This window comes from Centroberyx affinis, unplaced genomic scaffold, assembly GCF_046629955.1.
Source record: "Centroberyx affinis isolate AG114_WGS23_722 - 3 ecotype Tasmania unplaced genomic scaffold, CSIRO-AGI_Caff_v1 ptg000079l_1, whole genome shotgun sequence".
In the NCBI taxonomy this organism is placed as follows: Eukaryota; Metazoa; Chordata; class Actinopteri; order Beryciformes; family Berycidae; genus Centroberyx; species Centroberyx affinis.
The window spans coordinates 294014-310053 of NW_027278788.1; the positions used below are offsets into that span (position 1 = coordinate 294014).

Sequence of the window (16040 nt, forward strand, 5' to 3'; positions counted from 1 at the left end):
TGTAGGGTCAGCTATAGGTCTTCCCTACTCACTATCCTGCTGCCTGAATATGAATATTGAGTTTTGTAAAGCATATATTCTATCTTAGGCTGTGGCATGTGTGTATGTGTGCGTGTTTGTGTCTGCGTGCGTGCGTGTATGTGTGTCAGACCAAAGGAGAAGATCATAACCACTTTTAACATACAAACATAGAAAAATATTTATTATAAAAATGAGTTAAGTAACATGTAACATTCATGTCAGAGCAGGACAGATGATATCAGATGATAAGTATTATTTCATAATGGGATTATGAGTTCGGAGTTCAGAGTTCATCCTTGGCCTGTAAAACAAACAAAAGATTGCTGTTACAAACGTTATATAGGACAGGAAGGATTAGTGTCGCATTAGTTGGCTTTGTCTCAGCATATGGGGGGAAATGTGTGCCACCAGAAAAAATTCTCTTGTATTGAATTTGTAACATTTTGATAGTGATGTTTGTAATTAAAAATAATAAAGCTGTGGGACAATCGGAACAGCAAATCAGCTTGTACTTTCGCTCACTGAAACTTGAGTTTTTGAATATTCAATTTACTTATTAAATGTACAGTTTCAGTGTCTGCCAGCCACTCTGATGAGAGGGAAACTCCACGGCGTTCCTTACCCTTGTCCTGTGGCAGGAACATGGGAACAGGTCATCACTGGGTTGTTCTACAAGCGCCATGTCCTCATGAACCTTGGGCTCTGTGACCTGGAGTTTGGCATACTCCTACAAGGAGAAAACTGAAGTTACAGCACTGTATGTGATCTCACTTACCAATGTTATGTCATATCAAGTCAAGTCAAGTCGATTTAGTAACTAGATTTATATAGCACATTTCATACACAAGCAGCTCAATATGCTTCGCAGAAAAGTATTAAAAATAATAGTAATAAGAGAAAGTAATAAAATAGCAATAGAAGAAATACAAATGTTATAGATCGAAGAATTCAAACTTATTCTACTGTTGCACTCATTGTAAATCACTGTCAGCTAAATGCTAAGAGAGTAAATGTAAATGTAGTATTGATTACTAGCACTAATTTCAGACCGCTTTCTTTGTCACATCACCCCACCCCCCCTCTGCGTATCTCATTTTTATTTTGAGTTTTTTAATGTATGAATTCATGTACTTTAGTAGAAACGTTACCTGGAAAAGTTTGTAGTAGTAACAAAATATTCTGTCTCCCATGAGGTGATTGCGGGCAAACTGCTGACCTGCTGCTGCAATTTTCCTCACCTGAAAGACAGCAAGAATCATAGCAGGGGTTTTATATACGTTATCAATATCACAGCCACTCAGGCATAATGACGAAAATTCAAACAATTTCAGTCATTCTCTAACTTATGTGTCTAACCCATGGAACGTATTGCTGGCTTGATTTGGGTTAGGTTTCCACATAGCAAGAGCTGATTATGTTTTAATAAGATGAGAAGAAGTTAAAAAAAAACTTGAAATAAATTAACATCATTATCGTCACCCATTATAATCACCCATAATAACACACCCCATCAGGAAGTGGTATTTTTGGAAATCGGTTCCAGTACTTCTAATTTGATAACAGTTCTAAAAGGAAACATGAACTAGTAAAAAAAAACTTCCCATAGTAAGAATCCAACATTTCAAGGCTTTTTGATACATCTCGCATGCCTTAGATATTGATGGCAAAAACTGGTACAGAACCAATAGGTCCAGCCATAATCATCATCATCATCATCATCATAATCATCATCATCATCACCTCTTCATCATGGTCGCGGGCCCACTGGATCTTTTCCAGCAGGTCTCCCAGGTCGGCCCTGATGGGGATGTAGTGCTCCCAGGGCCTGAGCTGGTTGTAAAAATGTTCATAATAGCTGGAGTCCTGCTTTAAGACGACGCCGTCTCCTGCCAACAGGTAAGGCAGTCGATACGCCGCCACGGTGCCATCGATGTTGATTTGGTACTTGTACTGGCAGGGTGGAACGGAAGATGACATGTTAAGTAACAAGTTTAAGACTTCGGATCTTTTTATTGCTGGGGCCGTCTCACCTTGAAGAAGTCAAAGAAAGAGACGTGCTTGACCAGTGGCCCGTAGAGACTCTCGTCGTGTTTAAAGAAGAAGAAGTTGGTGAAGGCGGCGTCCACCATGTCGGGGCGAGCCCTTGCCAGCTTGACCAGCTCCAGACGCTCCTTACGGCTGTCCCGGCCCCTCCAGAAGGCTGTGGTGTTCTTCTCTGACCAAGGCGGCCCCGTATTGGCCTGCACCGACATCATGTCCAGGCTTACTCTGCTCATGGGACAGATGATGTGTTAGTCAAATTGTTTTGTGCAATTTGTAAATGAATTTCTGCATCTGTTGGTTCGATCAGTCGAAGACACTGACTTATATCAGGTACTAAGATGTAGAATCAGAGGGTGGCATAATGACACGATATCTGTTTTCAGTTTCATCCCAGATTCACTATAGGTTTGCACAGGAAAGAGCTATATCACCAAAATGACCAAATCAGATGCCATGTTTTTCACTAACTGTGTCTAATGGCAAATATATCATTCTAATTATTTTACTCACGTTATAGTTATTTGTAAACAAGACCATGCAAATTGAGATTGCACCCAATTCACTAACATTTCGCAACACCAACTCCCCCAAATTACTGTACTGCATACTGGATCCTTTGAAAGGTGCGGCCAAGACTTTGCGTATATGTGAAGACGCAGGCATCATCACCAGCAAGTCAAGCAAGCAAAGGAGAAGGTTTTGGCACTCAAGCAACTGAGGCGCAAAAAAAAATGCATAGATCGCCCTCGCAATGCAATCATAGTGAGCCTAGACCAGAGTTTGCAGATCTTATTTAGCTTAATTATATAACCAGAAAAGCTGAACATGTTTGTGTTATGGAAAGGGAAAGGGATGCATAGCCTTGCCTTCCCATGGTCTCGAGGACAGACTCAGTCAGGTCATAGGTGGGCATGACGATGTCTCGGGTATTGTTGGAACCACACCAGGAGAAAATAGGGTGGAGCTTCTCCGTGGGCCTCCTCTTCTCTAGCGGCCAGTCACCCAGGTTAACAAAAAACTCTAAATCGGGGAGACGAACCTGGACAAACACAACACCACAGGGGAGGATATGGAGGATGCATCCCTCAATCAACATAAAGGGAAACACTGTTTATTTAAAAATGTTTAATATTATTCAGAAGGTAATAGAACATAACAGGAGAGACACTGTGCTTATGCTTGCACATTCATCAAGAATGCACAGCAAAACCGCTTGGTGGCCTCATCATCACTGTATAAAGTCATAACCTTCCAATGGGAGAATGAATAGAGTGTAGAATTGCAACAAAATGTGCAATCTAAATATCTGTAATGTCTATATCTACTCATTCAAATGGAAATAATTAATAAAACTTAATCAAATTCTGGGCAAAGAATTCAGGAATTCAGTCAGGACGGGGTTACACACTTGAATGGGAAACCTTTCTGCTGGTGCTTACCTTTCTAGTGAGTGACAGGAGGAGGGCATCCATGAAGATTCTAAAACCTACATGCTCTCCCAATGTCCTAATGTAGACCTAAAGACAATATAAACATCATATAAACTTCACAAGAATGATTTAAAAATACATTTACCCACAGTGGTGGTGATGATTAGGGCAATCTTATACTGTGGCTTTAGTTTACAGGGTAGTAAAGCATTGTGAAAGATGACAGAGAGGCCCATCTCAGCTTCACAACCACTACTCATCACACCAGTTTTGGAATTAAAAGGCCACGGATAGATTATTAGTTGAGATTCAAGGTCTCTCAGATTTTCAAGCTCTCCTCAATGACCATTCTTCCTGCCATTTTCAAAAACATAATTTGATAAACATCATTATGTAGAAATTCAATACGCAGCCTTGAAATCGAAATAATTGCATCATTGTATTAATAAAATATTGCAAACAAAGTTTCACAATATTATAACGTGTCAATTTCCACTCTCCACATCAGTTGCAAGCTGTATAATAAAAAAAACAATAGCCTACAGCAGGAGCCATTGAAACAGGCTCCATGTATTACAATTACTTCTAAACTGCACAGAAAATAGTACATATAATCACATTTTGTCTGATAAAGACAAGGTTTTGTGCAGGATAACATGGGCAAAAAATGAAAAGTCTGTTTTTTCACATGGATGACATATGTTCGCAGCAAATTCCATTTACTTCTAAACTGCACAGAAAATTTTAACTATAATCACATTTTATCTGATAGACACATTTTATGGGAAGAAGATGAAAATGAATCCTTTATGCTCACAGCTAACAAATGGCACATTTTGGTTGTACTACCAGCTCTGCCGCTGTTTTTTGTCTTGAGCCCTGTTCACATGGGGATTTTATGTAATTGAGAATTACCACCCAACCTTTGTATTTCCCAGTGGTGCATGTAAAGAATTATTTTTTTACCAATGTGTCTCAAGAATGAAAACGGCAAATTTGACCATTATGATGTGACCTAAACCTAGGAAGCCACAAATGTAATCCGCCCTGTCTTGAAGGGCTGGATTTCATAATATAGAATTCTATGCCAGAAACAAACTCATACTGCCATGTCAGTTTAGCAAGTCAAAAATAATGGATGATTGTGGAATTACTACGTGTTGAAAAAAATCATCAAGCAAGAATCAAGACAATTTTTTTGGATCAAAATGTAGCCTACACCAATGTGCCCGAAAATTAGTGAATTTGGGATTTGCACTGAACTAGTATTATAAGGGGAGCTTGGCCGTCCTGGAAACACAATATCTAATTTGCAAAGGAACAAATTCCCATGGGACTGGAAATCACAGACAACTGACAAATTACTGGAGCTCCCCAGGTAATACTAGTGGCGTGCGAATACGGCTTTAGACATATCACTATAACAGCAACCTGGAATGACCTCTACCGTGGTATTTTGAGAAGGCTTTACCCTTCAATACCTGGCTGCTGCATTGGTCTAACAGGTGTGTCATATAGGCCTATAGCTCCAGGCACTCCCTTCTGCTTACTTTCTGCTATTATATGGCCCTGACTAGTTACCAGCCTAAGGAAATAAATACTAACCTTTGAAGAAGCTATGTGGAAAAACTGAGGAATTTCTGGTGAAACTGCACATTACGTTATGTTACATTATGTAGTCATATCACACTACAGTCCATAATAAGAGCATTGGTACAGAGAGCTAAAGTTTGACCCCATCACTGTTATTTTAACTAACGTTGGATCAATATATCAGTTTAGTGTTACATAAGGCTGATATTGGTCTTTATTATTGTAAAGCCTGCAATGAAACCTGCCTCACCCTGCCTTAAGGAGCTGCTAACCCACCTAAAATAGTTTTATTAGTAGGCTTTTAATGGAGAGTTTTAGTGTCCCATGATGGTGTAAATGCTGCTTCAGAGGCTTTTCCATCCTGACAAGAATAAAACTCTGGGGGAAACACTTAATCCTTGTAATTTTTTGACATAAAAATGGTCAAAATTAAAGTATCAGCTCAAAATATTGGCAGCTTCAATGTAAAAATATCGGTATCAGCCTTCAAAAACTAACTATCGTTCTAACCCTAGTTTTAACATGGTTTTGGTAAACAATTTACACAAGTCTTCAGAAGTTGTGTGTGTTCTTTTGCCTGATATTCACAGTTTCATTTCACTCCCTATACTGCTACTTTATGTCTGGCAGATCTGGCGGAAGACTCAGCCCACTCTTGTGGTACCTTGTTGTCTTTGACGGTGTAGTGGCAGAGGCTCTGTCGCTGTCCAAAGCGTTGTGGGATCTCCTGGGCGTTGCGCTCCGGGTCGACTCTGGGGTAGAGGGCCAGGTCGCTGTCTATCTGGGGGAAGGAGGCAGGACAGTGCATGTTGTCCTGCCATACTGAACCACTCGGCTGGGGACAGTCACAGCCCTCATGGTAGACTGGGCCTTCAGAAGAAAAAGAGAGGGAGATAGAATGACCCCCTTTCCACCTGGCATTAACATGTGTCCTGGGTCATCAGATTGTATTTGGATACAGCATAAAATTTTGATTAATTGTTCAGCCCTACTATCATGTTACCTGGAACGATCTTGAGATGGTGGTACATTATCTTGCTAGAAGTATATATTTGAAAAATGCACCTGGGATGCATTTCCCACACCATTTCAACCCCCAACCTGTACCGTTGACACCAAGCAGGATGGATTCATGGATTCATCCTGTTAACACCAAACTCTGACCCTGCTATCAGCGTGTCACAACAGAAACCAGGATCCCTCAGACCAGGCGTAATTTTTCCACTTTTCAATTGTCCCTGCTTTGGTGATCATGTGCCCACTGTAGCCTAATGTTTTTGTTCATGGCTGGCAGGAGTGGAAGTCGATATAGTCTTCTGCTGCTGTAGTGCATCTGCTTCAAGGTTCGAGTTGTGGGTTGAGACGCCCTTCCGCACATTAGTGTTGTACTAAGCTGTTATTTGCATGCTTGTGGCCCACCTGTTAGCTTGAACAAGTCTTGCCATTTTACCCCGACCTCTCACGTCAACAAGATGTTCTCACCCTCAGGCCTGTGGCTGACTGGATGTTTATGGCATTTCTGAGATGCTGGAACAGGAGCATCTAGCACTAATGATCAAACCACGTTCAAAGTCGCTTAGATCAGATGTCTTTCCCATTCAAATGTTTAGTCGAAAAGTAGCTGAACCTTTCCACACTGCATGCTTTATATACTGAGTCACAGCCAAACGACCCTGTCTGGTTTGTGTAAATGGGGAGGTGTGCCTAATAAAGTTTGCCTGGCAGACGTGGCAGCTCCGTGTGGGACACACTTTGATCTAAGCCGGCAAACCCGCTATAATGAGCGGACTTTGTCATCATAGAATTTATGATGATTGGATATCCAAGTTTTCAATTCAACAAATCTTGACCCTTGGCCTTGCCCCTGAGTGGGGCGCAATCACATGTCAAAACACAACTTGCTCTTTATGACAATCTGCTGCTAGCTGGGCTGCTTGTTTTCTATCTCATATCTCATATAACTGTTTTATACCCCTTCTATTACTGTCTATTTTACTCAAGCTGATGCTACTCTGCAGCACATTGAATTCTATTATTTTCAATACAGAACAAAATGTGGTCTATAAATAAAGACAGATTAATGAAAGTTAAGGTTAGGCATTTTGTGTGTTCGGGTTAATGAACGACGAACAAAACACAAATGAATGTCACTTGTGATAATGTTTACTATATAAGACAGATTTGTAAGTGTATGTGAATATTTACTTGCCTCCTTCGGTTTTTGCGGTATGTCTGCCTTTGATAATATCTTCTTATATCTTATTTCCCTCATCTCAAATTATATTTCCTAGGCACCGTGGATTATGCTCTACCTTTGAGAATGAATGGAGACTTGGCGACATCCTTGTCGTTGAGCAGAACGTGGATGTGAAGGTCAGTGTAGCTGGCGTACATCCTGTAACGAACCAGGAAGGAACCGTCCTGGCGGTCCAGGACCTGGACCCAGATTCTGGTGAACTGCTCCACTGGAGACACAATCTTCACTTCAAAAGTCTTCTCACCAGGTGATGCTGTAAAACTGTGGAGGAGGGAATATGGACAATGAATCCCCTCTTGATAAGCTTTAGGCTGAGGGGCCACCACCTGAGAAGATTTTTGTTGTTGGATATGACTTAGTACAAAAGTGGACAATTGTTTCTAATGTAGGTGAATAACAGGATACATGGTCCATTGCTGACACAATTTCATAGCTTCATAGTATTGGCATGCTGTTGTTGTGTCTTCCCTCAGTAGTAGTAGACACCAATTTATGTTTTTTTTGTGTGTAGCAGGCATGAATGGAGCCGAGTAACAGATAGGTGCCTTGGAACCCCAAACATGAGTGAATATGACACCCACTGAGCAACTAGACACAGGGGGAGGGACACCTTCATTGGGCCCAAGGGAGACGTTCAGTGAAAAGAGTCAATAGAGGCTGTCTCCAAATAACATCTTCTTCCCTGGGGCACCGTCTTTCATGTCTACTCTCTCACTGTTATCTTGTAATTTCAACTTTAATGTAGCGCTACACATGTTAAGCACTTACTATACTTTCCTTTCATTGTACATTGGCATTACTTTGAACTGATCTAACAGAGGGGTAAGAATGTTATTAACTGTAAGCTTACCTTTCACTATCATACTGAAGATTTGAATTTCAAGCACTTGCCAATGTGTTGTGAGTGCATTCTGCACTCTGTTTATTTTGAGACCAGACATGATCTACATCTGTGATCTTACTAATTTACTGTATATCAGTGGTAACTAAATAAATCAGAGGTTGATGTATTCTTTAGATAGGTTAACAGTAGATTGTGTACTCAGTGATGATTTCTATACAATAAGAGTAAGGACATCACCAGAAGAGGTTAGGGTTAGGGCACATTTTTAAGCATGTAACTTCAAAATAATCTAAGTTGCTTTGAATAAAGACTAACTTAAGTAAAGCAACTAGTTAGGCCTAGCCTACTATTTAGGGCAAGTAACGTGGCTTCCAGTGTTATTGTATGGCATTCTTAAAAAATAATTAGTATTGTAGCATATTTATATTTTCACTCTTTTGGTTATCATACATTTTATTGTTTTTAATAAATAACACAAACCACATGCCTGGTGCACATTTTCTCGTCTTCCTTCTGCCAAGTAGCTCTGTGCCACATGATTTCTAAAATACTTTTGTCCATTTTGTTATTATTTCCGACCGCTAGCACTTGAAAGAACAAGTCATTTACTCGGAGGCAAGATGTTACGAGGAACACTGAAAGCAGCACTGCTTGCCACATCACTTGGCCACTTTTTACAGGTTATTGAGGCTGGACTCAGTGCTGCAAAACCGACGCCACAGCAGGCCTACTTACTCTCTCCCTGAGCTGTCCACCGCCTGTATGAAGAAAAAGCGAGCTGGAAGGACGATGTTTGGCTCCAGTCCGGGTCCCCATACCAAAGTTTTTGCAGCACTGGGTACCGACCCGGCCAGAGCCCCCAGTTCATGTCTGAACAGTCCCAGACAATATAGTAGCAGCAACCACGAAAACGGCCTCGGGGACATTGTTTTCCGTCGACTCCCTTTTTACCGTTATTCTTTTACTATTCCGTCCCTTCCTACAGATTTTCACTCCCCAAAATTGCCATTCCCGGTGTGATGTCCACATAACCGGAGGAGGAATAGACGTCTGGTGGTATACATTTTATTTCGTTCTTTAGCAGTTTACATTTAGAAAAACGCCATGGCGCAATGCCAATATTTTCTTTTTGGCAAACGTTACATTGGTTTTGTTAGTATCCCTCCAGTGAAGTCGCTGTCTCCTTCTCGTTATTTCCAAAAACGTTCATTTTACTGACTATCGGCTCAATAAACGGTGAACTGCCACTGGGTGGGACAGGTCAGACAGGCATGCGGGGTGTAGAGATCTGATTGGTCGCTCCTCCACTGCATCTGGAACCGATTGGGTGAATGAGCGTCGAGCGAGAATATGATTGGACGAAAACCCGGAAATAAAAGTCTATACGTTTTTTGTGACGAGGAATGTTTTTTTGTTGTTTTTTTAGCCAGGATCAGAATTTGTTTTATAGGCCAAGTAAGTGTGCACATGTAAGGAATTCGACTCGGTTTCTCACGTTAGTCACGTTAAATATAACAACACAGTATAATAGGCTGTAAGTGGTATAAAAAATAAAATAAATGTATGGAATAGGTCTCTATGATGTCTCTAGGAGTTGCAGACCTATATAAAAATTGTATATCAGTTGAATAAAAAGTATATGTAGTAAAAATTAAAAATCGAAATTTAGGGCATATGTCTCTTTTCTGTACAGTATGCACATGGTTCTCTGTAGAAGCCTGACTGATGCACTGATGTGAAGCCATGGAAGTCAGTAATAGATAAGAAAAAAAGAAACAGAAATATATACAGATCTAGATAATATACTGCAATGGATTCCAGAGTATAAATAATTATAAATATGGAAATGCATATAGACAGAGAAGTGGCTCTATAGGCAGCCAGTTCACAGGAAATGTATTTTTGTAAAGAAAAGTTTTTAAAATGTAAAGTAATGGTGTAAAAGAGATGCTATAAAGATTAGATTGTAGTTATGGTTCATGGTATGAAATTGATTATTTGTGTCTTTTTCATGGCATGTTGCATAGGCCTACATGTTGTTGGGTTTTTTTTTTTTTGGGGGGGGGGGGGCAATTGCATTTTAATTCATTTAGAATTCATTTAGAAAGACAAAATTACAAGCATTGTCTACATAACAGAAAAACAGCCTTGTCCTATATGGCAATTTTCTTTTGTTTGCAAAACACTGTGTCATGGAATCTCAAGCGGGATGGGCCATTAATTTGGCATGACACGGAAATAAGATTTCATTCATCCATTCATTCATTCATTCATTCATTCATTCATATAAATTCAGTTTGCTTTATTGGCATGAAAGTTTACAAACAATGTTGCCAAAGCATGAAGGTACAGAGTGTGTGTGTGTGTGTGTGTGTGTGTGTGCGTCTGTGTGTGTGTGTGTGTGTGTGTGTGCGTGTGTGTGTGTGTGAGTGTGCTGGGTTAGCACTCCATCATATAATGACTATCAATAGTCATAACAGTTCAACAATAAAAAATACATTCAATAAAACAAGAATCAAAAACACAACATATTGGTCAACGTGTGTGTGATATAACATGTTATTATATGAATTGGAATTACATTAAAATGTTGCTGCTTCAGTGTTCTGTTTTGCCTGTGAGGTCACAATGCAGCATTTGTGATGCCATGTGCTTCTGGTGCCTTAAATTCAGAGACAAGTTTCACAGAGGGACAGAAGCTGAGTGATGGATAGCAAGAACAGAAGTAACTTGGTAAGTAAGAAGATACAACAGACAAGTTTAATGAGGGATTAACACGAAAGGTAAGTGACATTTTCCTCATTTTACAGGAGAGCAAAACAAAACCTTTGATTGCATTTTATTTAATTAAATTTAGACAATAAAAGTCAGCCTCTCACTAAAGCTTCCTCCTTTGAGACAAATTTGAACCAGTAACCTAGGATTACAGCGTATTTCCTCTACAGTCCTGCTCCACTCTAAACTACCAAAGGGAATAATAAGCAGCACAGTGAGCTGTCACAGCCTTTAACCACTGGATGGCCCTGTTTCAGAGTTTATAAAATTATAAATTGGTGCATGTTGTTTATTAGGCCAGGTTGATTGACATTTTATGATTGAAAACAGATGAGCAGATTATGTAAGGTTCCATCTCCTTACTCACAGTGGTGTTTTTGAAAAAAAAACAACAACCAAAAAACAACCTTTTACTATTTACTCCCACTCTTCATTTAAGTTTGATAACCTGTCTATGTGTGTGTGTGTGTGTGTGTGTGTGTGTGTGTGTGTGTGTGTGTGTCTAGGTCACTCACTGTCCCTCAGGTTGTGGCATGTTGATATATATTGGGCAGCAAGATATGCCCTGTCTCCTTCTCCTAGGAGTATTTTTAATTTTGAGAGGTCATTAAGATCTTTGAAATTTGAAATTACAGAGTTGAACTTGTTAAAGTAAATGTTCCTTATTTCATCAAATGTTTTACATTGTAGGAGGAAGTGCATCTCTGTCTCAGCCTCACCAGTCGAAAAGTGACCACATATTCTGTTTTCTTTTGGTTGCCATGATTTTTTGTGTCGTTCTCTTTCGATTACCAATTTGTGGTCACTGAGCCTATACTTGGTGAGGATCTGTCTCTGCTTTCTATCTCTGACAGTAGAGAGATATTCTGCCAATTCATAATCTCTTTTTAGGGCCAGATAACATTCTAATCTACTTTGGTTTTAGTTTCTTCTTTCCAATATTCCAAATAGGTTTCTTTATATTGCGTTATAACTTGGTTTACTCTGATAGGTGTTTGGAAAGCAGTGTTGGTGTGAGCCTGGTCAGAGTGTGTCTGAGGAGGGCCAGTTAGTCACAGCACCAGCTGACATAGGGGACTCTTTTCTGGGCTCAGCTCTGGGTTTGGAGGGCTTTGGAATGGAAGGTGTCTAGAGGGCTGGATTTAAGGTGATTAAAAAATTTGAGTGCTCTCTTTTGGATGTTAATTATCAGTGGGTATCTGCCTAATTCTGCTCTACATGCATTGTTGGTGTTTTTCTGTGTACGTGTAAAATGTATCTGCAGAATTCTGCATGTAAAGATTCTGTTGGATGTTTGTCCCAACGGGTATAGCTGTGATGACTGAGTGGATCTCATACTTCACTACCATACAGCGCAATGGGCTGGATGACACTATCAAATATTTTAAGCCAGATTTTAATTGGAATTTGGAAATTATAACATTTTCTCTTAATTGCATTTAGAGCTCTTCAGGCTTTTTCTTTTAGTGCATTCACTGCCATGCTGAAACTCCCTGATGCTGTTATGGTTATACCAAGGTAGGTATAGCTCATACTATGTTCAATGATATGATTATTTATGGTAAACTGGTATATGGTTTTTGAAAAATCATATCTTCATATTTACTGCCATTCATTCATTCATTCATTCATATAACATGTTATTATATGAATTGGAATTACATTCAAATGTTGCTGCTTCAGTGTTCTGTTTCCATTTTGCCTGTGAGGTCACAATGCAGCATTTGTGATTCCATCTGCTTCTGGTGCATTAAATTCAGAGACAAAGTTTCACAGAGGGACAGAAGCTGGGTGATGAATAGCAAGGAAAGAAGTAACTTGGTAAGTAAGAAGATAACACAGGAAAGTTTGAGGGATTAACATGAAAGGTACGTGACATCTTCCTAATTTTACAGGAGAACAAAACTTTTAATGATTGCATCTTTTTTCTCAGAACAGGACCCATTCATACAGAGCGTAAGATTACAATTCAAGTCAGTAGGTGTCTAAAAACTCACTTGCATCTCTTTTTGCATTGCATGTCTATGAGTTTCAGGCGTAAGCAACATGTTGTATTTTCATTGTAAACAGCCAAAACAATAGGTGTGTTAATTATATTGATCCTGAATTCAACTATAACAAATCCTCAAGGTGGACCAAACCTAAAAGGGTCAGAACAACACTGCCCTACAAAGACAAACAGCATCTGTTTTTGGTGTGTTTTCAACATCAAAGGTGAGTAGGGTTTTCATATCAGCAAAAACTGTTACCTATGACTGCTACTAAGCAATACACAGTTCACATCTGTACCAACAATACTTTAGTTGGGACAGGAGTTTCTCTGTTTCACTACTCATGCAGTTACTGTTCTTTGGCTTTGTAGGGCTACACACTATCCAGAATTTCTTATCAAATGCCTTGCAAACCACAGTCAAAATTCACCCACATTTGTCTCGGCTTGTGTTAATTTAACACCCGGGTGTTAAATTAACACCCGGGTGCACTGATCCCTGGAGGGCTCTCATACGCTTTGGATGGAGGAGAGTCAGTCATCCGTCACTAAACTCCCTTAAACCAAGGACAAGGAACCTGTGTCACGGTGCAGTATGTTTATATCATCTCTTTAATGTTCAGCAGTGTTTCTGTTGTTATATTGTGTAGGCTATTAAAAGTGTACTGAAAATGCCCCCATGGTGTATTATACCATGTTACTGCAGTTATCACTCAGCTGGCCACTTGGTGCCAGTTTGGGCTATTATATTTAGAGAAAAAACAACTACATTTTGTTTGCAAGTTTTGTTTTATGTTTAGTGACTTTGTGACCAACAGAGGAAGAATGGGATCTCAGGAACAAGTGTGAGACTGAACTGATCAATACTGATATCGATTAAGTTTTTGTTACCATTGTCAGTCACACAAGTGGCTTGCGAGAGATTCTCAACCTTGAAATTAATCAAAAACTGATTGAGGAGTTCTACTTCACTGGAACGTCTCCAAGCATTCCTGCTGATGGCAAGTTGGAAAAAGAACACAGATGTAGTTATCAACAGGGTATCAGAAGAGAGCACACTTCTGACACGTCTTCTGACTACATTCTATTCTGTTCTATTATATTCTATTCTTTGCTGCTTGGTTTTAGGCTGCCATGCCATTATCCTTGTGTTGGCAGGTGTGTATGTGTCTGTGCATGTGGGCGTGCACGTGTGTGTGTGTCAGAGAAGTGACAAAAACAATGTTTTAAGTTCACTTTGTATGTGTTGATTTTGTCTCACCCGCCGTAGTGTTGTTTACAATGCATGTTTACATGTGTAGCGCAGTCTACACACAGTAAATGTGGTTGTTTATCTGTGTAGCACCGTCTAAATACAGTAAATGTGGTTGTTTATCTGTGTAGCACCGTCTACATACAGTAAATGTGGCTGTTTATCTGTGTAGCACCGTCTACATACAGTAAATGTGGTTGTTTATCTGTGTAGCACCGTCTACATACAGTAAATGAGGTTGTTTATCTGTGTACACACATTAAATGTAGTTGTTTATCTGTGTAGCGCCATCTACATACAGTAAATGTGGCTGTTTATCTGTCTAGTGCCATACAGTAAATGCGGTTGTTTATATGTAGCGCTGTCTACATACAATAAATGTGGTTGTTTATCTGTGTAGCGCCATCTACATACAGTAAATGTGGCTGTTTATCTGTGTAGCACCGTCCACACACAGTAAATGTAGTTGTTTATCTGTGTAGCGCCGACTACATACAGTGTGGTTGTTTATCTGTGTATCGCCGTCTACATACAGTAAATGTGGCTGTTTATCTGTATAGCGCCGTCTACACACATTAAATGTAGTTGTTTATCTGTGTAGCGCCGTCTACACACAATAAATGTGGTTGTTTATCTGTGTAGCGCCATCTACATACAGTAAATGTGGCTGTTTATCTGTGTAGCACCGTCCACACACAGTAAATGTAGTTGTTTATCTGTGTAGCGCCGACTACATACAGTGTGGTTGTTTATCTGTGTATCGCCGTCTACATACAGTAAATGTGGCTGTTTATCTGTATAGCGCCGTCTACACACATTAAATGTAGTTGTTTATCTGTGTAGCGCCGTCTACATACAATAAATGTGGTTGTTTATATGTGTAGCGCCATCTACATACAGTAAGTGTGGCTGTTTATCTGTGTAGCGCCGTCTACATACAATAAATGTGGTTGTTTATTTCTGTAGCGCCGTCTACATACAATAAATGTGGTTGTTTATCTGTGTAGCGCCGTCTACATACAGTAAATGTGGTTGTTTATCTGTGTAGCGCCGTCTACATACAATAAGTATGGTTGTTTATCTGTGTAGCACCGTCTACATATAGTGTGGCTGTTTATCTGTGTAGCGCCGTCTACACACATTAAATGTGGTTATCTGTGTAGCGCCGTCTACATACAGTAAATGTGGCTGTTTATCTGTCTAGTGCCATACAGTAAATGCAGTTGTTTATCTGTGTAGCGCCAACTACATACAGTGTGGCTGTTTATCTGTGTAGAACCATCTACACACAGTAAATGTGTTTGTATATCTGTGTAGCGCCGTCTACACACAATAAATGTGTAACGCCGTCTACACACAGTAAATGTGTTTGTATATCTGTGTAGCGCCGTCTACACACAATAAATGTGTAACGCCGTCTACACACAGTAAATGTGGCTGTTTATCTGTGCAGCGCCGTCTACACACAGTAAATGAGGTTGTTTATCTGTGTACACACATTAAATGTAGTTGTTTATCTGTGTAGCGCCGACTACATACAGTGTGGTTGTTTATCTGTGTAGCGCTGTCTACATACAGTAAATGTGGCTGTTTATCTGTATAGCGCCGTCTACACACATTAAATGTAGTTGTTTATCTGTGTAGCGCCGTCTACATACAGTAAGTGTGGCTGTTTATCTGTGTAGCGCCGTCTACATACAATAAATGTGGTTGTTTATTTCTGTAGCGCCGTCTACATACAATAAATATGGTTGTTTATCTGTGTAGCAGCGTCTACACACAATAAATGTGTTTGTATATCTGTGTAGCGCCGTCTACATACAGCAAATGTGGTT

The 16040-nt window shown here is 39.8% G+C and overlaps 1 protein-coding gene across 1 annotated transcript; it reads right to left on the minus strand.

Annotated features, from left to right (window-relative positions):
• Positions 1 to 211: 211 nt before the first annotated feature.
• poglut2 (protein O-glucosyltransferase 2) lies at positions 212 to 9411 on the minus strand. Its single transcript, XM_071521808.1, has 10 exons — positions 8924 to 9411; positions 7400 to 7605; positions 5752 to 5957; positions 3504 to 3581; positions 2931 to 3103; positions 2052 to 2289; positions 1762 to 1971; positions 1170 to 1259; positions 644 to 748; positions 212 to 322 (listed from the first exon to the last, which is right to left on the minus strand). Exons 1-10 carry the CDS (start codon positions 9112 to 9114, stop codon positions 305 to 307), a joined length of 1515 nt encoding a protein of 504 aa, XP_071377909.1. The 5' UTR covers positions 9115 to 9411; the 3' UTR covers positions 212 to 304.
• Positions 9412 to 16040: the final 6629 nt, after the last annotated feature.

Excerpts from the sequence above, each read along its gene's own strand:
- poglut2 (XM_071521808.1), bottom strand. The coding sequence starts at position 9,114 with ATGTCCCCGAGGCCGTTTTCGTGGTTGCTGCTACTATATTGTCTGGGA. Across the intron at positions 3,582-5,751 it reads ACACCGTCAAAGACAACAAG|GTCTACATTAGGACATTGGG; the intron begins GTACCACAAGAG and ends TATTGTCTTTAG. Across the intron at positions 2,290-2,930 it reads GTCCTCGAGACCATGGGAAG|AGTAAGCCTGGACATGATGT; the intron begins GCAAGGCTATGC and ends TCCCATGAGCAG.